Here is a 22179-nt window from a genome sequence, read left to right as displayed (position 1 = left end):
TTATATTTGTCTTCCTTGACGTAGTCACTGTGCCTTAATAATCCCTTGGCCAGAGCTAATATGATCATTTGGTGTCATGTAAAAAGTGCCAGGCAGGTTTTCCTGGGTATGGCTCCTTGAGCCATTTAGCCCAGGCCTCAGTTCTCTTAATGGCAATGGATTTGTGAAACTGTAACTAGAATGCCCAGGACTATACCTGAAACATAGAACTTAAAAAATGGCAGCTTTAGGGGTGTCTATGTGGCACAGTTGGTTTAATCCGACTCTTGGCTTTGGTTCAGGTCGTGATCTCCGGGTTGTGAGATCAAGCCCTCATCCGGCTCCACATTCAGTGTGGAGTTGGCATGGGTTTCTCTCTGTCTCCCTCTGCCCCACCCCCCCACCCCATCTCTCTCTAAAATAAATAAATAAATCTTTTTTAAAAATGGCGGTTGCTATTATTAATTCTGTTCTTCCTTTGAAGGCTGACCTGGCAACCAAAGTGGAAAAGATGAGACAGAGTATCCTTGAAGGAGTCAACATGAACCATCCACCACCTTCTGCTCTACTTCCATCACCTACTTTTGTGCCTCCCATGGTGCCCTCTCTCTACCCTGTTTCACTTTATTCCCGAGCCATGGGCTCAATGCCTCCTCCCCCTCAAGGACGGAGCCGGGGATTTGCGGGTCAGTACCTAAAAATGAGGTATTTGTCATTCTCAGTCTGTTTCATAGTAGTCTATCTAGTAATTATTGCCAGATACTGAATCAGCAGGGTTTTTTTAATATATGTATTATCTAATTTACCTTCTGTGCTGTGCTGTGGTAGTTTGAAGAGGAGTTTATTGACAGAGGTGTGGCCTAGATGTAGCCTAGGAAGTCCACTGACTTCCCAGACCATGCTCCATAGAGGTAGTTGGTCCCTGAGGATTTGACTGTCACCAGCTAAACTCACAAAGTAGCTGATGTAGAAACCAGGAGGTACTTTATTACTTCTGAGAACTATATCTCAAGTGAACTGGATCACCATAGTTGCCAGTTAGCTCACTCATTCCCCATAGGCAGATGTACATAGGAGCTTCCAGAAAGACCAAATGGGAGGTAAGAGTAAATGACCAGTGTCTACAGACAACCATACCTGATGTACCCATTTTGGCTCTGGGGGTAGATGACACATTTCCAGAAGCATAGAGAGAAATAAATTATAGTCCGTGCCCGCTAGGGGATTGCAGTTTAGTAGGGAAAACAAATAGACACACATATACCCAGACATACCTAAGTATAAATTATGGTGACACCTGAGATGTGGCTTAGTGATGAATAGACAGTCAGGCTTAGGTAGCTCAGATAGTGATCCTAATAATTCAAACAACCTTGGCAAAGCACAATATTTTAATAGGGACATTTTGACATGAAATATCAAGGTTCTGTGATCAGGTGGGAGTGTCATTGCTGTGGTTGGAAATGTTTGTTGTCTATTGCTCATCATTTAAAAAAATAAAGCTGGAAGTTGAAGTTTGTCTACAATTTAGGCTCATAAATTTCAGTATGCATATTTAGTTCAAGGCTCTACTTAGATGAGCAGTGTGAATGTCTGCTCTGTTCAATCAGCTAATGAACAAGTGTTATAAACCAGGGAGCTGGCCATTCATTCATTCTATTCCTTGAAACTGACTTTAGAGATCGTTGCTCTCATTTTTTGTGCATTGATTTTATTGTGTCTCAGAAGATAGCCTTAATTAAGGTTAAGTTCTCAGGAGGTCCTTTACATTGTCCCAGCTCCCAGTGATGCCTGGTCTCCAGTTACTGGTGGTTCATGAGGAGCCTCTTGCCTCCTGAAAGGCCACAATAAGATCCCCCAAATGCAAGTCACTTGAAGTTAATTTTTATTCTATTCTAGCCTCATTACTTTGTCATCTTCTTAAGTTCCCAGCCCAATCTTTGAGCCTGTCACATTTTATCGAGAATAAGGAGACTCACCTGTGTAAGCTCCACTAGGGTAGAGATTTCCTTCTGTTTTGTTCACCAGATGTTTTCTCACCTGGGAGAGGCCCTGGCACTTCCTGGGCCCTTAACACCTACTTGTTGCATGAATGAAATTTCTTAAAGTCCCTCTTATGCATCTTAAAATGTCGCTGTCCCCTTCTCTTCTTCCTTCCTCTTTCAGAAAATGAAGACCCACTTATTTCCCAAGTTTGTGGGCCTGTGCCCTTGGCCCCATCTCTTCTTCTTTTTAATTTATAGATGATCTTACTTTATTTATTTATTTATTTTTTAAAAAATGTTTTTGCATTTATTGATTTTTTTTTGGATTTTCAGCATAACAATATTCATTATTTTTTCACCACACCCAGTTCTCCATGCATTTCGTACCCTCTATAATACCCACCACCTGGTTCCCCCAACCTCCCACCCCCCCCCCCCGCCACTTCAAACCCCTCAGATTGTTTTTCAGAGTCCATAATCTCTCATGGCTCACCTCCCCTTCCAATTTCTCCCAACTCCCTTCTCTCTAACTCCCCATGTCCTCCATGCTGTTTGTTATGCTCCACAATAATGAAACCATATGATAATTAACTCTCTCTGCTTGACTTATTTCACTCAGCATAATCTCTTCCAGTCCCGTCCATGTTGCTACAAAAGTTGGGTATTCGTCCTTTCTGATGGAGCATAGTACTCCATAGTGGATATGGACCACATTTTCCTTATCCATTCATCCGTTGAAGGGCATCTTGGTTCTTTCCACAGTTTGGCGACCATGGCCATTGCTGCTATAAACATTGGGGTACCCAAAGTAATGAGGCTAGTATAGAATAAAAATTAACTTCAAGTGACCTAAAATCATACTCAAAGCAAACAGGATCTGCCTGGACTCAGATGGAACCAGCGAACCATGGAGAAATTCTAAGGACACTGACCCTCCCATACACTTAAGTCAGTACATTGTATCCTTCAGTCTTACAATTTTATTTGTCAATTTTGCCTCAATAAAGCTGAAAAAGAAAGAATAAATAAATAAATAAATAAAATGCCAAAAAAAAAAAAAGGCAAGTCTTTCTAGCCTTCTTAGGACTAGCTAGTACCCTAGTTCCTTAGACTCCCACTGTCATATGAATGAAGCGCTCTTTACTGCTGACCTGCTAAGTGAGCGAAGGATTATTAACATTCATGTTTTTTCCATAAACTAAAATTAAAATTATTCTGTGAAGGCTTCCTTTTGTGCCAGATTACAAAGCTCTATTGTGCTGGTAAGCTCATATGTATATACAGCGTTGGAATTTCCTGTTTTAAGGAGATATGCTATCTTGTCTTAAATTAGTTCTGGTTTTCAGCTGTTGCTATTCTTGCTTATTAATTATCAATTGCTTTCAGTTTAGTTTCATTATTTTCCATTTAGTTTGGTTGTTTGGCTAAGCCTCCACTGTGTCATGGTATGTATTTGAATCAGAAGTTGTTTGGGTTCACTTTATATTAAGTAACTAGAATTTGAATAAACTTAAAAGAAAAAGAAAAATCATTTGGCCCAAATGAATAAACAAATAAAAATCAGAATCAGACTCTTAATTAGAGAACAAACTGATGGTTGCCACAGGGGAGGGAGATGGGGGGCTAGGCAGAATGGGTGAAAGGGAGTGGGAGGTACAGGCTTCCAGTTATGGAATGAATAAGTCACAGGGATGAAAAGCACAGCGTATCTAGTCAATGGTATTGTAATAGCATTGTATGCCAACAGATGGTAGCTGCCCTTGCGGTGAGTAGAGCGTAACTCCATAGTTTTCAAATCCCTGTGTTGTACACCTGAAACTAATGTAACATTGTGTGTCAACTAAACTTTAATAAAGAGAAAAAAGAAAGGAAAATAAAAGTGGTTTTGGCATATAATTTTCTATTAACTAGATTTTAGGACATTCATTCTTTCAACAAATATTGCATGCCTACTCTGTGCCAACCAGGCTCTGTAGCTGAAAAATGTGTCGTCCACACCCAGCTTGCCAAAGTGGATGTCCTACAGATCTTCAACCCCCCTCCCTAAATTCACTTCCACCATGAACCTTTGTTGTTATCACAGAGTCTTTTTTTTTTTTAAAGATTTTACTTATCTATTTGACAGAGAAAGAGACAGCGAGAGAGAGAACACAAGCAGGAGGAATGGGAGAGGCAGAAGGAGAAGCAGACTCCCCACTGAGCAGGGAGCCCGATGCAGGGCTCTATCCCAGGACCCTGGGATCATGACCTGAGCAGACACTTAACCAACTGAGCCACCCAGGCGCCCCCAGAGTCTTTATCATAGAGAAATGGAAATAGGCAGAGTAGGGGGCACTGTAGGATCTTTTGTTCCACCTCTTACCCTACCTTGCATTTAGCATTCATTACTGCCCTTCTTCCTGTCTTTCCAGGTCTCCATCCAATCCCACCCCAAGGAGGAAAACTGGAGATTGCTGGGATGGTTGTGGGCCAGTGGGCTGGTAGTAGGTCCTCCAGGGGCCGAGGCTCTTTTGGCATGCAAGTTGTTTCTGTCGGTGGGCCAGGAAAAGGGTATGTATTCCAGTAGGTTGATATGAGCTAATGTCAATCAAGGTGCCATTGGGAAAATGCCCAACTACTGAATACTTCTATTAAGGTAAGAGGTATTAACTAACTTTCTATTTTTAAAGCCAGTTTTCAGTTTAGTTCAGCAAACACACACTATATTCCCAGCCTCAGTGAAAAAGTTTTTACTCTAGAGGAGGACATGGGACACAGAACAATTTAGTATAATACAGAAATAAGAGAGATAAAGGTTTACAGTGGTAACACAGAGGAAGGGCACCTAACTTAAGGGAGTCAAACTTCCTAGAGGAGGTGAGTAGTTAACTAAGTGAAAATGTGGGTATGGACTCTGTGTATTCCTCAGGATCACTTTTCCCCTCACTTTCTACAGGCATGGAAAAGAACAGACTGGTAGAGGATCCAAAGGACATAAAAAAGGAAACAGACAAGTAAGCCCTGTTTTGAGATTATTTAGCTTCTGTTTGATACCTCTTGTCTTTTCACCTAACTTGCAAAAGATCAGATCAGGCATGGAAAACTGTGTTTTCGGGGCTTCTCCCAGCATTTGAGTTCTTTCTTTTGCTCTAGTGAGGGTCTAGTGAGGGTTAGCCTGCCCAGGCTGTTCACGCAATGCTGCAGAGTGTCATTCTTTCCTCTGAATGAGACCACAGGAGAGAAACCAGGTCCTGTGTCCTGAACACCTGTACCTACCATAGTATGTGCTACATGCAGCCACAAAAGGGCCAGAGTGAAGTTAACAGTGGGATTTCCAGCTGCTCGAGCTTTCTGAGTAGAGATGCTTAGAGAATTGGACTTCAGCCTTTGCTGAATATGAGAAGGAAGGAGATGTTGCCATTTTGTTTATTCTTAATGGCTCAAAATGGTCTTAAACTTTCCTCTAAGGTACACCTTGAATTATATCACAGTTTCCACTGGTCTTCATTAGACATGCCCCTCTCCCCAGACATGAAGAACCTAATCTTTATTGAACCAGAATCTTGTATTGGACTCAGCCTGCTGGGCTCCTCCTAGTATAGCAGCTATCATTTCTTTCTTCCTTCCTTTTTCTTTCTTTCTTTTCTTTCATTTATTTAGAGAGTACTCATGAGCAGGGTGGGGGTGAGGCCAAGGGAGAGGAGAGGGAGAGAGAGATTCTTAAGCAGGTTCCATGTCCAACGCGGAGCCCATTGCAGGGCTCGACCTCACAACCCTGAGATCATGACCTAAGCTGAAATCAAGAGTCTGTCACTTAACCGACTGAGCCTCGCAGGCGCCCTAGGAGCTATTGTTTTCTTGAATGCCCCCTTTCTACCAAGCCCTCTACTAGACATTTTACATGCAGTTTCTAATCCTCCCAAGGGTCACTGATGAGACCATATTGCAAAGCAGCTTTGACATAGGTTCTCAGTCCCGAATTAGCTCTCCTGTATACAGCCAGCCCTCACTGCATCCAGTTAATCCCCATTGTCTAATGCTTTCTCAAAGATAGGTATTTGCTTTAATGTTATTTTGAGCTAAAAATGGAACTGGGTGTGGTGAAAAAATAATGAATACTGTTTTTCTGAAAATAAATAAATTGAAAAAATTTAAAAAAAATGGAGCTAGAATGGTAAGTCCTCCACACAAGTCAGAGAGCAAGAACTTTGAGATTTTTCTAGAGCTTCTCAACTTTTTCCAGAAGCTGTTCAGTAAGATATAAGGGATTATACCTAGAAGGAAAACTGGTCATTCAGACAGGCTCCCATAAGGTAATACAGCCTTGATTAACTAACCATGATTCAGGGTCTGATCATTAGGTATACAGTCTGAAAAACCTGATTTTTTTTTTTGTACAGTAAGAGTAGATCTCTCTCTCTCTCTCAGGGGTTGACTCACATTAATTAAGATCACAGAAATAGCTATGTGGATATGACTGAAAGAGTGGCACTGGGGAGAAGGGAGGGAGTGAAAGATACTGAAAGATCTGTGAAAGATCTTGTGAAAGGTATGAATTTACAGCACTTTGTCTCAATCAAGTACTTTCTGCAGTAAGTATTGTGATATATTGTACAGTTACTCTTTTCTGGTCACTCTTATAATAAAAACTTGTGAGGTGTTTATTATTCTCCATTTGAAACTGAGGCTCAGAGGGATGAAACATCTTGCCCCAAATTATCCATCAAGTCAATATCAGCGTTGCCCTTCCAGCCTGAGCTGATTCCAAAGCCTGTTGCTGTCCTGATTCCCCTGCAGTATAACAGCTCTGATTGGTAGAGACAAGATTCAGACTTAGGTCTGGCTGACGCTAGTGCATATGCTCTTAACCATTTCTACCAGAGCTTGCTTTCTTTAAGTGTAAGCTGCAAGGGAAACCATGGTATTGGAAGTTTGCTAGGAGACTTGGAATCAGACAAAAGTATTAGCTAGAATTTACTGAGTTTGTACAGTGTGCCAGGCACAACATGTTCTAAGTGCTTTACATAGAGTGTCTCACTGAGTCCTTATAGGAATTTAAAAAACAGATACTATTATTATATTTTACAGTTGAAGAAACTAAGGGAAGAAGTAGGGATGGTAGATGATCTTAAGTTTCTCTTTGTGAAGATTACTGGGGATACTGTTACCTACTCCAGAGGTAGCCTGGCCAAGGAAATTCTCATGTTAACTTTGTTTTTAACTGAGGCATGGTTCCTGCACAGAGCTGCTGCTGAGGGCCATGATGACTCTCCTTTTTCTATTCAGCCACCCTTTCTTCAGAGTATGAGATCATTGTCCAGCTTATTTAATCTGCTTACATTATAGTCCTATGTTCTTTATTTTTCTCAAGTCTTTTAAAATTTTTTTTAGTGATCTCTGTACCCAACATGGGGCTTGGATTCACAACCCCAAAATCAAGAGTCACATGCTCCACCAACTGAGCCAGCCAGCTGCCCCTATAGTCCTGTCCTCTTGAGATTATTCTTAGGCCACTGGAGTATTGTGTATTTTCAGATTCTTAAGTCACTTACTGGTAATGTTTTGATATCTTTGTTAACTCCCTCAGGTGGCTAATTCCATCCATTGTGCAGATTTTTACTTGTTTCATCTTTTTTTCCAGGTTCTTGAACAACATTTTGTAGTAGTATAGTAGTATCTTTTTAGAAAAAGATACCGTAAAGCTTTATAAATGACAGCTGTGTCATTATTGCATGGTTGTCATGGCCATTGAATTTCAGTCAAATCCATCTATTGTCACCCTAAGTTCTCAGGACAGTCATCGGGGTGTACTATTAGGTGGTAACAAGCTTTGAAGAACTGAAGCCGCTTCTGGAGGCAGCTTAGGAACATGTTTGGGAAGTGTCAGCCAGTGTGGGTAATTACCAATTCCACTGACTCCATCTTTGACAGGGCACTTCTTTTTCTTTTCTTTTTCCCATGGGAGAATTATTTTATTTTCTTGGATGTTAACCTTAAATACTTTTATATCAGCAGACATTATTATTATCTCTAATATTGTCAAATGTCAGGTGTGTCAGGTATCAAAGGCAATCTCTTGGGCTCTGCTGCCTTGACAACAAATCATGGTCTTGGGAGTCCTTGCAGAGCTGAATGCTTGGCTTCCAAGAATTTTTTTTTATAATTTTTAAAATTTTTTTATTAACATGTAATGTATTATTGGCCCCAGGGATACAGGTTGTGAATCACCAGGTTTACACTTCACAGCACTCATCATAGCACATACCTCCCCCCAATGTCCATAACCCAACCACCTTCTCCCTATCCCGCTCCCCCGGCAACCCTCAGTTTGTTTTGTGAGATTAAGAGTCTCTTATGGTTTGACAGGGCACTTCTGATGGAGTTTCTAAATCGCTGGAGCCTCATCAGGGTCGGTCCCACTCACAGGTAAATGGAAACAGTGGCACATCAGTCAAAGAAGAGAAGAGTGATCATCACCTTCCAGCTTCATCCCAGTGTGCCTTACCCAGAGACAACAACATGTGTAATAATGGTAACCGCTACTTCCCTGCGAAGAATGGGGAGAAGAGCCGCTTGCGAGAGCAAAAGCTAGGAACTGTGGCACAGCAGAAGGAAGGGTAACGAGCAGAAGATGGCTTCAGCAGATCAGGAAGAGAGGAAAACCTATACTTTTCTGATTGTAGGCCCAAGTTAGAGGAGGACATGAATGCTTACCCTAGATTTACCCAGGATTTCTTGGGATGTCCTATTGTATTCATCTTTTTCCATTCCCTGTCTTTTTCTGGACCTCCAGACTTAGTGGTCAGCTTCTGGGGAAGCTCTGGCCAGAGATGAATGGCCGCAGCACTAGCTCCTATTCTCAAATTGAATATGAAGTGCCAATATTCTCTTTGCCTCCCCTGGGAGTGTAGTAAGGCAGTGTCTGTCAGAAATCTGGTGTCATCACGTAAGGCCCTATAGAAAAGTTCCAGCCTTGGTTTTCTGAGTCTTCGTCACGTTACTCATTTACAAAACCCATGGATGGTAGGGGTAGGGACTACCATCTGTGGCCTCCTAACTTGTATTTTCCTCTGTGAAGTAGTGTGACCTTGGTATATAATCTGTACCCTCCTCTCACTCTTTCTCCCCATTCACCTAACCCAGGATTTTGTACCACCGCCTCTAACTCTGGCCTGACAATCAGATAGGTAAATGTTTTCAGGGAAGTGAAATAGTATTGGTTATTTTATTTTATTCTATTTTTTATTTTATACACTTAAAAAAAAAAAAACTACCAATGGCCTTTGTACTGGGGGATTCTAGTGAGTCGGAAAAGTACTGGGCAGATTTTTCCTGCCTCTGAACTAATGCATTGTTTGTAAAATAGAAGATGTGGCGCAGTTCACCCACTCCTTGCTGCCCACACCCTAAAAGGGTGGGAATCAATGTATTAAAACTGAGTACGAAAGGGAACTGAAAAGACAGTGCATGCATGTGTGTGTGTGTGTGTGTGTGTGTGTGTGTGTGTGTGTGTATGGGTGTGTGGATGGATGTATATATGAATGGGTGTATCTATATGCATACACATACCCTTTATATAAAAGAGACAGATCTATTTATCTATACATATTTTATATATATAAATATATGTGTGTGTGCGTACACACATGCACACATACATTACATACATGGTGATGTATCAGAGGATTTACTGAATTTCCCAGAAATGCTTCCACTGCTAGGGAGTGGTGGGTTTCAAAAGACCACACTTAAAAATCCTTACTGAGTCACAGCCCATCAGTTACGAGAAGATGGGCTTCTCTAAAGCAGACAAAAAGTACTTTCCAGAGATTGCCTGCTCAGAACAACAAATAGTTGGGTTGTCAAAAGTTTAATCTTGAACAGAGCCCTCACATCCTATAGAGTGAGTGCAGGGAGGTTGGAATGGCATGGGGGAAGATTCAAGCCTTTCCTTTGGCCAGAATAGCCACGTTCAGAGAGAGAAAGGTGATGGGAGGTGATTACCAGGGCTTGCAGCCAATTTGGAGGAAACCTCATCTGGAACTCCTGGGTCAAACTGGCCTCAGGCTAGAATTGATTGCCATGAATCCTTGAAGAAGAGAAGACTAGCATTGGAAAGATGGGTAGGGAAGTGTGAGGAGATCGACACTTGGATTTTACATGCCTAGATTGTTTTATTTGTTCATTGATGTTTTGACTACTGGATCTTTTCATTTGCTTTGCAAGGAAGACTTCAGAGGACTCTGGCCCAGGTCTTTAGGGGCATTCTGGAAAGCTCCTAGGCCCTGAGGAGGCCAGAATCTGTCCAGGACAAAAAAAGTTGTTCTTCCTTGCGGAAGATACTCTCGAGACAACCTTGCATTTCCAGTTTCCCTTCTCAGCAGCTTCAGTATGAGGGAAGGGAGCATGGCTTACAACAGATTAGCATTGTGTCTTCATTCAGGAACTGAGGCTTCCAGCCTTACACATCTCCTTTTGGGCTTTGTGATATTCTTGCCCAAGAAGTACCATTTCTACAGGAATTCAACTGACTAGACTTCTAGCAGGGTTTCTCTCTCTTTTTGAAAAACCCCATGCACGTTAACCCACAGTAGGTCCTTGGTGATTTTTTTTCCAGACAACCGCAAGGCTGTTTGCTCACTGCCCACTTATAATGAGTGCATCATACGAGACCAGAAACAGTCTCAGACTGTTTAATCCTAGTCTGGCCCAGTTTAAAAGAACCCACAGCTTGTAGGGGGAGGGAGCCCTAGAATTCCTCTCCCCCTGCCCAGATACTTCTTACATAAACCAAAGCAAGATGACAAGAGTGCACACCTAGCAAGATATAACCAGGAACAAAGTGTACAGAGACCTCCTCTTTGGAATTTGCTCCCTTAATTTGGGCCCTCTTCTTCTCGTGGACCTGCCCAGCCTTTCACAAAAGTCTTGAAGGGTAGGATGATTGTGTCCAGCAAAATCGGAATTTGGTAATGAGCTTAGGTGGCTTGGAAGTTTCTGGAGCCACAGATGGAGGAATCCTCGAAACTCTAAAAATGACTAGAATTACTGAGCTGAGTTAAATTAAGTATGTAGGCACCATTTTCTAATAGGAAGTACTTGGAGTTCTATGGAAAGGTATTTTCTTCGGGTGCTGTTTCTGTGCATCTTGAATCTATTTGACACAATCAAGTGACAGTATTGTTAAATCTCACAGCCTTAAGAAAATTTCTTATTTTGTAGGCATTCACTGTGAGAAGTAAGATTGCTGCTTTGACAGGGATGATTTCAGTTTGCCAAAAGGCTTGCTTCTCTCCCTTACACATCTCTGCTTTCTCCTAGCCTGGCCCAGGGTAAAGTAAGTGGCTCACTTCCAACCTTGATTTTTATTTGGACTTCAGGGTTTGGAAGGTTATAAGAAAGAACCAAAAGGGGCCACATTCCTGAATTTAAATTTTCTGCCAAAATACGCAGCTTAAAAGCCAGAAAAGCTCAGGTTCATTACTGAAAGATGAACTTGTTCTTATCTGAGGACAAATTGGGGAAGGTGGGTCTGTTCTTTGCTGCGAGTACCACTTGGAGAGACTGTCATCCTCTACTTGAGGTTCCATTTCTTACTATGATGTGTGTGGCTTCTCTTGAACAAAGTCATACAGGTACCCCCAGAGATGACGACCCCTTGACCTTGTAGGGACACAGGCAAAAGCACCCTGGTTGTATATAGCCACTGATTCCCAAGGACCTGCAGTTCTTGATTTCTGCTGGTATGTCTTGGGGTCAGCCTATAACTCCCATCCTTATTCAGTGGCCCAGCAAACTTTTGCTCACTTGCATCATTTTCATTCTGAGCCAGGAGGACTTTGGGTAGACTTTAAAGCCCAAGAAATGGCACTGGCACTGCCAGTGACATTTGATTTTAGTCTCCATCTTGATTTTCTGGCATTATTGATTGGCCAAGTCACATTAGCTTCTTTTGATCAGAGAGAAAAACAGCCAGACAAGGCATTACAAGGCATTAGGGAGGGTGGTTAAGGTGGGGTTGGGGGGTGGGGGGAGGAATGCTTATGTAGGGTAGAGAGAATGTGGAAGTAACTCTTTGGTTATAGTGATCCAGTCCGTTGGAACCTTGGCTCAGTGGGCATGTCAGTGATACCCTTTCAGTCTCTAAGACCCCCTCTCCTTTGAAATGACAATACAAGTAGACCACAGTTTAAAGTAGCTAGTAGACTTCTACTAAGGTTTAATCGTTATACTTGTTCACTTCCTGTTGCATATTTCCTAAATATGCTTGGGGTTTTGGGGCAGGGGGTAAGTTTTCACTGTTCCATGGTATGTCACTCTATATTTTCTCCCTCTCGTGACTTTGGCATCTTTAATTTGACTTTCTATTCTCTTTCCCTTGGCTTTATTGCAGTAGTCTGCTGGGGCAGGTAGAGCTCAGTGCACTTATTCCCTTATTATTGCTGATTCCCTTCAATATTGTCAAAGGTTGTTTTGATGTTCTCAAAAGATAACTTCATTTTTTTTCTTTTTTTTACAAAATCATCTTTTCCAAGTTAAAAGCAAAATAAAATACCCCCTGTGCTACGGTGCCCATTTCAGCTTTTGACATTGCCGTTGTACTTTTATAGCTCTTTTTGTCTGTGTTGGTAGTAACTAATGACTAGTGAATTTTCATGTAAATGAAGCAAATTAAATATTTCTGATTAATCTCTCATAACCCTGCCAAATCTGATGATTTCATTTTAGTTACTTCCCCCCAAGACACTTCCCCTCCTTTTATTTTATTCTATTCTCTTCTATTTTTAGAATAACATACTAGGTTAAAGAAACTTTAACTGCAAGGAGTCAATGATTTTTAGTGCTCCCTAATAAATGATGTTATTGACAAAGTAAATTCTTTCATTGTTTTTTCCTGTGTTAATATCTCTTCTCCTGTGCTCTTGACAGTGTGTTTAGTGGATGGATAATACGTATTTCTCTTTCCCACTCCCAGATTCCAAATTCCCTGCCTTTTTGGCCCACCTCACCACAAAAGCTCCATAGTCTATTAATGTAAGTTTGAATGGATGCTTCTTAGGGAAAACTGCAGGAATTTCTGGACGTGTTTCAGAAAGGAATGAAAATGTCTCAGGAGTTGTTCTGTGATGGAAATTGGTCTGTTGTTCTGTTAATGCTGATGGAAAGAAACTTACAGTGCTTAATAAAAGTCTATTCTTTTAGTAAAAAAATGTGAAATAATTTGGGGTGTGTGAAGTTTAATTTCTTCTCCCATTCCTGGATCCCTTTCTGCAAGTGGGGGTTATCTCAATTCAGAAAATGTTGCACAGAGATTTAGGAGCCTCTTTGTAGGTGAATATCAGGGCAAGAGAAACACGACAAGAATCATCAAAAGGAAGGGTATATTTAGCTTCCTACTGAACTTTTTTATGTGGATGTTCTAAAGGCACTTTTGACTTGACATTTCCCAGACTGAGCCTATCTTCTCTTCTGAAGCCTCCTCCTCTCTGTGAGCACCACCACCTTCCACTCAGTGGTCGAAATCACAAACCAACCCGGGAGTTCTCCTAGACTCAGGGCTTTCCCTCATTTCTGAAATCCAGCTCGTGACAAGATCTGTTGATAATACTCCGCCAGCCTTCTGTTTCTCATATCTGTCTCCTTTTTGTCTGAGCTCCTGTGGCTTAGCTCAGGCCTCTTTATGGCTCACCTGGACTATTGTAGCTGCTCCCCTGTCTTATGCCTAACTGGGAAATTATAAGCAACATTTCATGTTTAAGCATTATGTACCTTTGCCCAATGAAAGGGCCAGTGGCTTTTTTTTTCCAGGTTCTTAAAGAAGGCTATGACTCAAGAGACATTAAGAACCACTGCTTTAATCCACTATGTATATCAGCTTCCAGAGTAATCTCTCCTAACATGCTGTACCCCCAATTTCATGGTCTCTTCATAATCAGGTCCCTGACCACTTCCCTAGCCTCACTTCCTACAACCCTAACCCACTTCAGCAACACTAAAGTGTATCCCATATAGCTCTTAATACCCATTTCTTCTCATTTGCTTATACCATTGCCTAGAATGCCTCTCTCCCTTTGTCTCTGGTGCATTCTCAACTTGACCCCCCAAGATTCAGCTCATAGCTTTGTGATTCTTTTCTTGATCCCTGACTAGGGATCCCTGTACAGACTCTTCGCACCCAGTCCTATAGCACTTTCCTGCATCTCTGCCCCTCAGTTAAGACAGATCATCTCTGTCTTCTTGGCACCTATCACCCAGCATGCACCTAACAAATCAAGGACAGCTAAGCCACCTTTGAAAATATTCCCTGGTATAAAGCAGATTGTAGACTTCTGAGGTAGTATGTATTGATGGCAAAAACATAAGATTGAGGATGAAGGTTTAGCACTGGATGGTATTCACTTAAATGTGTTATGGGGCTATAAAAAGAAAAAAAAACCAACCCTGAGCTCTGAGTCACCTTCGAGCCATAGAGGGATGCTTATAAACACCTTACACTTACACTTTACACTTAACTGAAAACTCTTATTTGTAATATACTTTGTTTTATATTGGCTTCATTGTGGCTACAGATGCCTTTTCCTAACCTTTGATCTTTGGGGGTTGGGAGTCAGAAATTAATAGTAGGAAATCTTGAGCATTTGGCTTTTGAAAGTTACCATTTATGGAGCACCTGTTGGGTACGAAGCTCTTGTAGCTTATTTCTAATCTTCAAACCACTCTGCAAAGTAAGTACCATCCCCACTTTGTACATGAGCAGATGCATTCAGTGGCGCCCAAGTTTGCACATGCTAATGAGCAATAAAACCAGGGTTCTAAATCTGTTTGTTTTTACTAAGTAGATAACTTTGTCTCTGCCTGCCCACCATTCCTTCTTCTTTCTAGACATTAAACCCAGTTTTCCCCCTTGGGGTAGTGCTCCTCCCTATCTTGGGGTAGAGGAGGCTTGGTGGTCAGTCACATGGCTTCACCTTCCCCAGTGGGATGGCTGTATGATCTGAGCAGGGCCAATTGTGCTTTTTTATGGATTTGAGGGAGAAAGTGACAAAGGATTAAAATATAGCTCTTAAACTTACAAACATTAGGGATAATGTGAGCCTAGAACATTGCCTTCTATTTATATCTTCTACAATTAGTCTTCGTGTGTGAGAAACATGAAAATTCTGTGGTAATTTATTAGGAACAGATTACAGAAAGTGGTCTATCGAAGTCTTGCCAGAGAGAGGTCTGGGCACTTTATTTTACACATTTGTATATATTTGCATTTCATTTTTCAGCCCCTATATATCAATAATCTCTAACTGTTGAAAACGGGAGTGTATCAGGCAGAATAAGCTAGGTTTTGCCGCAATAACCCCCAAATCTCAATAACATAATAGAGGTATACTTCTTGTTCATATATGTCCAGCATGCGTTGGTATGGGAGCGCTTCATCTACAGCCCCTCGGGAACACAGACTGACACGCCCCATTACTGGATCAGGGGAAGGCATGTGGCAAAATGCAAACTGACTCTTAAAGCTTAAAATGGCACACAGCACTTCTCTCTTCTCATCCTCCAAAGCAAGTCACATGTTTGCACCTAACTTCATGGAAGTGGAAAAGTACAATTCTGTTAGGTGCCTGGAACAAGGGAGAGATAAGAGTTTGGTGAGTTGTAGTAAAAGCATCACAAGGAGAAATGACCCATTTCTGGGTAGAACTGATTCATCACATTTTGTCTGGTTGCCATAACCTAACCACTTGAGCTATTACACCTAAAATTTGAAATGAAACAGTGAAGCCTTCATGCCCATTCAAGTGTCCTAAGGGATTCTCTGCATGTGGCTGAAGTGAATACAATTCAGGTGGTAGCACAAGTTTGGCTCCCCTCGCCCACTTTGTGGGTGTGGCTGTAAGGATTAAGTGATATAGTGTATGTAAAGTGCCTGGCACATAATCCAGCCTTGATAAATATGAGCTGTTGTTGAGATTCTGCAGGAGATGGTGATAGATGAAAGACTTTATGCTCCCAGTCATGGCTTCCTAATAACACATTCCTTCCTTGCCTGTAATTGGGTGCCAGTCCTTCCATTTGAATGTGGCTGCTCCCAAAGGTGACCAGTGTGCTCCCTGTCACCAAGTCCTGGGTGTTCATACAGGCCTCGTCTCACTGAGGACTTCCATAGTAACTGACACTGAAACAGAACTTACTTTCTGAAACTTTCTGGCTTCCCTGGTCTTTCTTTCTCCTCTTTCTCTTTCCTTTTTGACTACTCTGAAAAAATCATGTAATATTTGATAAACACAAGAGGCTATATGTAACATACATTATGAGATGAGATAATAAAATGAACATTCATGGCCCACTGCCTAGCCTAAGAACTATTCCATCTCTTTATCTTCTGAAAGAGGTATCTTGAGTTTTATTTTTCATTCTCTTGTTTTCTTTTTAAATATTTTTATCACATAGTTATCTCTGAACAATATACTCCTAGGTTTTTAATTTTATACAAATATAATCTTTATGTAGTCTCCCACAACTTCCTTTGCTCACTCAATTTGATTTTTCTGACTCAAACATGTTGTTGCTATAATTGTAGTTAATTTGTTTTCACATCTATATAGTATTCCATGTATGACCACACCACAATTTACCCATTCTCTGTCCAGTGGAAATAACAGGTTTCCATTGATGTTGCTGTGAAAACTTCTGCATATGGCTCCTGCTGGGACCTAAGGCATGCAAATGTTCATCTTTATAAGATAGTGAAAAAATTATTTGTTTTGTAAAAGAAAAATTATTTTTAAAAGTAGCATTAAGTGGGAATTGCCTCCCTTACAGATAGTTGTGAGCATAAAACAAACTAATGGATGTGAAAACACATTCAGTACACTAAGAAGACATGGTTGGCCTGCTGGTTTTAAGTCCAGGTTCAGACTCCTAAAGTTGACCCACGTGCATACTAGTTTCTAGGACCAGAAAGACCAAAACTATCCATTGTCAAAGTATTTCTAGAATTTTCTGATAAAAAAGGCTAGATTCTTAGATTCTGAGGCAGGTGTCTATTTGGTTTTTTCTTACCTGACCAGCAGCCCTTCCTTGTTCTATACAGTAATAACACCTCAAATTTCCAAGGGCGTACATCTATGCTATTTTTGTAAGTTTCCTCAAGTGCTCTGTTCTCCCCAGCCAGGGAGAGATTTGCTAACTGTCATTGTCATAGATTTGTTTGTTTGTTTGCTTGTCCTCTAAAGACTCCTTAATTCCAGCATGATTAATTGATTACAAAAATGGCCACAGTTGTTCACATCTTCCTGTATCTACATCTTCTACAGCTCCTCCCATTAAGAGATGGCATCTGTTTCTCCAGCCTTTGAATCCAGACTAGTGTTTTGTTTTGGCCAGTAGACTGTTGCAGAGTGATAATTATGCCAGTTTCAAGCCTAGGCTAGATGCTTCTGCTGACTCTTGAACTGCTGGAACTACTGTGAGAACAAGCCTGGGCTAGCCTTCTGGAGGGTGGGATCCAGTTATCCAGCAATACCAGACAAGACCATCCTAGACCTGTCAAACCCCAGCCAACCCACCAGCAGACCACAGGTACACGAGCCAAGCCAAGATCAGCCAAGCCTGGTCCAGAAAGCAGAGCTATGCAGCCAACCTGTAGATTCAAAGCAATAATAAATGGTTTGGTTTCAAACCACTGAGTGTGAGGATGGTTTATTTAGCAGCAGTTCTAACTCACATGTCCAGCAATATGGTACAAATTGTTTTATGCAGGATCAAGTTTTGGTAGTAGGAGGGTGCTTCAGGATATCTAGCCTTCTGTACTGCCTCTTCAGTACTTCATTTCCTTCCTTGGCCTATCTCTTAAGATTTACATTTCTCAGAGTTTCTGTTGTCAGCCAACTTCTCACTATTCTTTCTCCTTGGTGAGATTCATCCCATCCCATGGCCTCAACTTTTACCTTTATATAGATGACTTCCAAATCTACCTCTACCTGAACTCTCCTGAGGAGATACACAGTTCAAATGGTCTGCTGGGCAAGTCCGTATAATACAATCCCAGAAAAAGCAAAGCTCAATATTTTAAATGTGAAGTCTTGCTACTACTCCTCCATTGTTTCCTACTTCTCCTATCTCCAGCTTGATTCCTCTGTGTTTGGCTAATGTTAGCACTATCCTCACACCACCCAGGCCAGAAACCTCATCATCCCATGTTCTCCTCATCTATCATGTCTAATCATTCTGCTGCAGTGTCTTGTATCTATCCCATCTTCTCCATCTCCACAGCCCACTCCCATGCTTCCTTTTTCTTCTTCATTTTCTCCTCCTTTTTTCTTGCTATCAAAGTTTGATCAGTGGTCCAGCAATCACTTGGGAGCCTATAAGAACTGCAGACTATTGAGCCCCACCTCAGATCTACTCAGTCAGAATCTGCATTTTAAAAGTTCCCTTTGTGGGCACCTGGGTGGCTCAGTGGGTTAAGCCGCCGCCTTCGGCTCAGGTCATGATCTCAAGGTCCTGGGATCGAGTCCCACATCGGGCTCTCTGCTCAGCGGGGAGCCTGCTTCCCTCTCTCTCTCTCTGCCTGCCTCTCCGTCTACTTGTGATTTCTCTGTGTCAAATAAATAAATAAAATCTTTAAAAAAAAATAAAAAAATAAAAGTTCCCTACGTGATTCATATTCATACTAGGGTACAAAAAACAACTCTCTAGTTTGGTCTCAATCTAGATAGGTATATGTCCTCACCAGTTTATAACCTGGAGCCTGGTTGAGTACCTGGGAAATCTTCAATTTTCCATTTATCTTTTCATGATTTTATCTTTTAAGAAAGAATATAACATTTATTAGTTGTTTTTTAAATACAGAAATACAAAGAAAGAAACTAAAATTGACCTATACCTTGCCCAGATAACTCCAAATCACATTTTCTTTTCTTAAAAAAGGAAAATTTACCTAAAGTTAGACAATTAAAAAAAATATGTACAAAGTAATGACTGGAAAACCTCTAGCACTACCCCAATCCCAACCCCTCTCCTCAAATATAGCCATTCTTAATCAGAATTAACCTTCCAGGAAGTAATTAACCTTCTTGGAAATAATTAAGCATTTACTTGCGCGCGCACACACACACACACATATATATATATGCACATATATACACATATATCTGTTTATTCTTTTGTTTAAAAAGAATTGTTTATTCTGTTTAAAAAGTATAATTTTTATTATCTGTCTATTCTTTTGCTTAAAAAGTATAAATTATTCCCTCTTAGTCATCATTATTTTTTGTACTTAATGTATCTTAGAGATATTTCTTTATGAGCATATACAGACTTTTGTAATTTTTGACACTGCATAGTATTCCATTAGATGGATGATTCCATCAAATAATTTCCCTGTTGAGAAGTGCCTTGATTTCTTCCAGTTTTAGCTATTACAAACAAGGTTGAAATGATCATCCATGGACATATATTTTGGTGAACTTCTGCAAGGATATCTGTAGGGTAAATTTTCAGTGGCAAGATTATTAAGTATAACGAATGATTAGGATGCTTTTCTTTACAAGTAGAATACAACTCCAGCAGTAGGGTGAGCTAGAGCTACACAGTTTCTATTCATCTCCATGTTCTGCAGTCCCTCCTTGGTCCAAGTGGATTTTTAAGCCCATTCCCTGGACCAGCAACCTCAGCAGCATCTGGGAACTTGTTAAAAAAGGAAATTCTTGGTCCCTACCTCAGATATACAGAATTTGAAATTCTGGAGATGGGGATGAGCAATTTGTGTTTTAATAAACTAGGTGATTCTGATGCACACTAAAGGCAAAGAACCATTGCTGTAGGCAAGGTAACCATGAGATGGTTACTGATGTTACCATCCCTGAACTTGCTACTTCTTCCCTGAAGTAATAATGTCTGTGGCCAGAAGAACTAGGTATAGAATCAGTTTACCCCAAAATACATGGGCTAGGAGTGGGAAGATTAGGTATACAAATAAAAACTTATAAATTGGTAGAAAGGAAAAAGTGGGGGAATGACTGCTATGAATGCTATAGCACTGGCCACCACATTCAGTCAAAGAGAATGTGCATGATCTATTTTGATAAATATTGCCAATTTGTACATGTAAAATGTTGCATCAACTTACAGTCTCACCAGTAGTGCATATCTATTTCCTCATATCCTTGCTTGCTCTGCATATAATCAAACTTCAAACACTTCCCAATATGATAGGTGAAAATGGAATTTTAGTGTTTCAATATATATTTATTATATATATATTTTATAAAACATAAGAATATATCTCCTGTATATCTCATGGATGAGATTGAACATCTTTTCAAATCTTTATTTTTTTTTTTTTTTTTTGAACATATAATGTATTATTTGCCCCAGGGGTACAGGTCTGTGAATTGTCAGGCTTACACATTTCACAGCACTCACCATAGCACATACCCTCCCCAATGTCCATAACCCAACCACCCTCTCCATATCCCCTTACACCCAGCAAACTTCAGTTGGTTTTGTGAGTTTAAGAGTTTCTTATGGTTTGTCTCCCTCCCGATCCCATCTTCTTTCATTTTCTCCTTCCGTACCCTGCACACCCCCCACTTTGCCTCTCAAATTCCTCATATCAGGGAGATCATATGATAATTGTCTTTTTCTGACTTATTTTACTCAGCATAATACCCTCTAGTTCCATCCATGTAATTGCAAATGGCAAGATTCCATTTCTTTTGATGGCTGCATAGTATTGTGTTGTGTATGTATACTACATCCTCTTTATCCATTCATCTGTTGATGGACATCTAGGTTCTTTCCATGGTTTGGCTATTATGGACATTGCTGCTATAAACATTCGGGTGCATGTGCCCCTTCGGATCACTACATTTATATCTTTAAGGTAAATACCCAGTAGTGTGTTTGCTGGGTCATAGTGTAGCTCTATTTTCAGCTTTTTAAAAAAGGTTTTATTTATTTATTTGACAGATCACAGGTAAGCAGAGAGAGCGGAAGGGAAGCAGGCTCCCTGCTGAGCGGAGACCCTGATGTGGAGCTTGATCCCAGGACGTTGGGATCATGACCTGAGCCGAAGGCAGAGGCTTTAACCCATAGCCACCCAGGCACCCCATATTTTCAACTTTTTGAGGAACCTCCACGCTGTTTTCCAGAGTGGCTGTACCAGCTTGCATTCCCACCAACAGTGTAGGAGGGTTCCCCTTTCTCCACATCCTATCCAACATCTGTCACTTCCTAACTTGTTAATTTTAGCCATTCTGACTGCTGTGAGGTGTTATCTTGTGAGGGGGGATTCTCTGTGCCTCCTGGATTTTATGCTTGTTTCCTTTGCCATATTAGGGAAATTCTCTACTATTAGTTCGCTCCAATATACCTTCTGCCCCCCTCCTTCTTCATCTTCTGGAATCCCAATTATTCTAATGTTGTTTCATCTTACGGTATCATTTATCTCTTGAATTCTTCCCTCATGGTCCAGTAGTTGTATGTCTCTCTTTTGCTCAGCTTCTTTATTCTCTGGCATTTGGTCTTCTATATCACTAATTCTCTCTTCTGCCTCATTTATCCTAGCAGTAAGAGCTTCCATTCTTGATTGCACCTCTTTTAATTTCAGCTTGGTTAGATTTTAGCTCTTTTATTTCTCCAGAAAGGGATTTTATTTCTCCAGAGAGGGTTTCTCTAATATCATCCATGCTTTTTTTTGAGCCCAGCTAGCACCTTGAGAATCATCATTCTGAACTCTAGATTTGACATATTACCAATGTCTGTATTGATTAGGTCCCTAGCCATTGGTACTGCCTCTTGTTCTTTTTTTTGTGGTGAGTTTTTCTGCCTTTGTCATTTTATCCAGATAAGAATATATGAAGGAGAGAATAAAATACTAAATGGGTGGCAAAGACCCCAGAAAAATCTACACCAATGAAATCAGAAAAAAACCCAAATCAGGGGGAGAAAAAAAGGGGGTAAAAATAAATTTTAAAAAATTTAGACTTGTGAATAGAACAGAGCCACCCACTTGATTTTGGATGTATTTTGGTCTCTTAGAAGAAACTACCTCCCACAATTTTAAAGAAAGAAAAACTTATATATATATATATATATATATATATATATATATATATATATACAAAAAAAATAAGGATAAACACAATGAAGGGATGGAATATGACTGTAAAGATGAAAATTAAATTTTTTTTTAATTTTTAATTTTTTATAAACATATATATATATATTTTTT

General features: G+C 40.5%; 1 protein-coding gene across 2 annotated transcripts in view; it reads left to right on the top strand.

Moving 5' to 3' along the window:
* Nucleotides 1–13163, top strand: part of FAM120C (family with sequence similarity 120C) — a 137622-nt gene extending 124459 nt beyond the window's left edge. Inside the window, exons 13-16 of one of the 2 annotated variants that reach the window (XM_032329769.1) lie at nucleotides 464–665; nucleotides 4376–4514; nucleotides 4900–4957; nucleotides 8310–13163. In XM_032329769.1, coding sequence (XP_032185660.1) covers nucleotides 464–665; nucleotides 4376–4514; nucleotides 4900–4957; nucleotides 8310–8564 — 654 coding nt within the window. In that variant the 3' untranslated portion in view covers nucleotides 8565–13163. The remainder of the gene's footprint in view (nucleotides 1–463; nucleotides 666–4375; nucleotides 4515–4899; nucleotides 4958–8309) is intronic. The other variant, XM_032329771.1, reaches the window with a different exon arrangement.
* Nucleotides 13164–22179: the final 9016 nt, after the last annotated feature.

This window comes from Mustela erminea, chromosome X, assembly GCF_009829155.1.
Source record: "Mustela erminea isolate mMusErm1 chromosome X, mMusErm1.Pri, whole genome shotgun sequence".
In the NCBI taxonomy this organism is placed as follows: domain Eukaryota; kingdom Metazoa; phylum Chordata; class Mammalia; order Carnivora; family Mustelidae; genus Mustela; species Mustela erminea.
The sequence above is the reverse complement of the archived record's forward strand: the minus strand, read 5'-3'. Positions and strand labels throughout refer to the sequence as shown.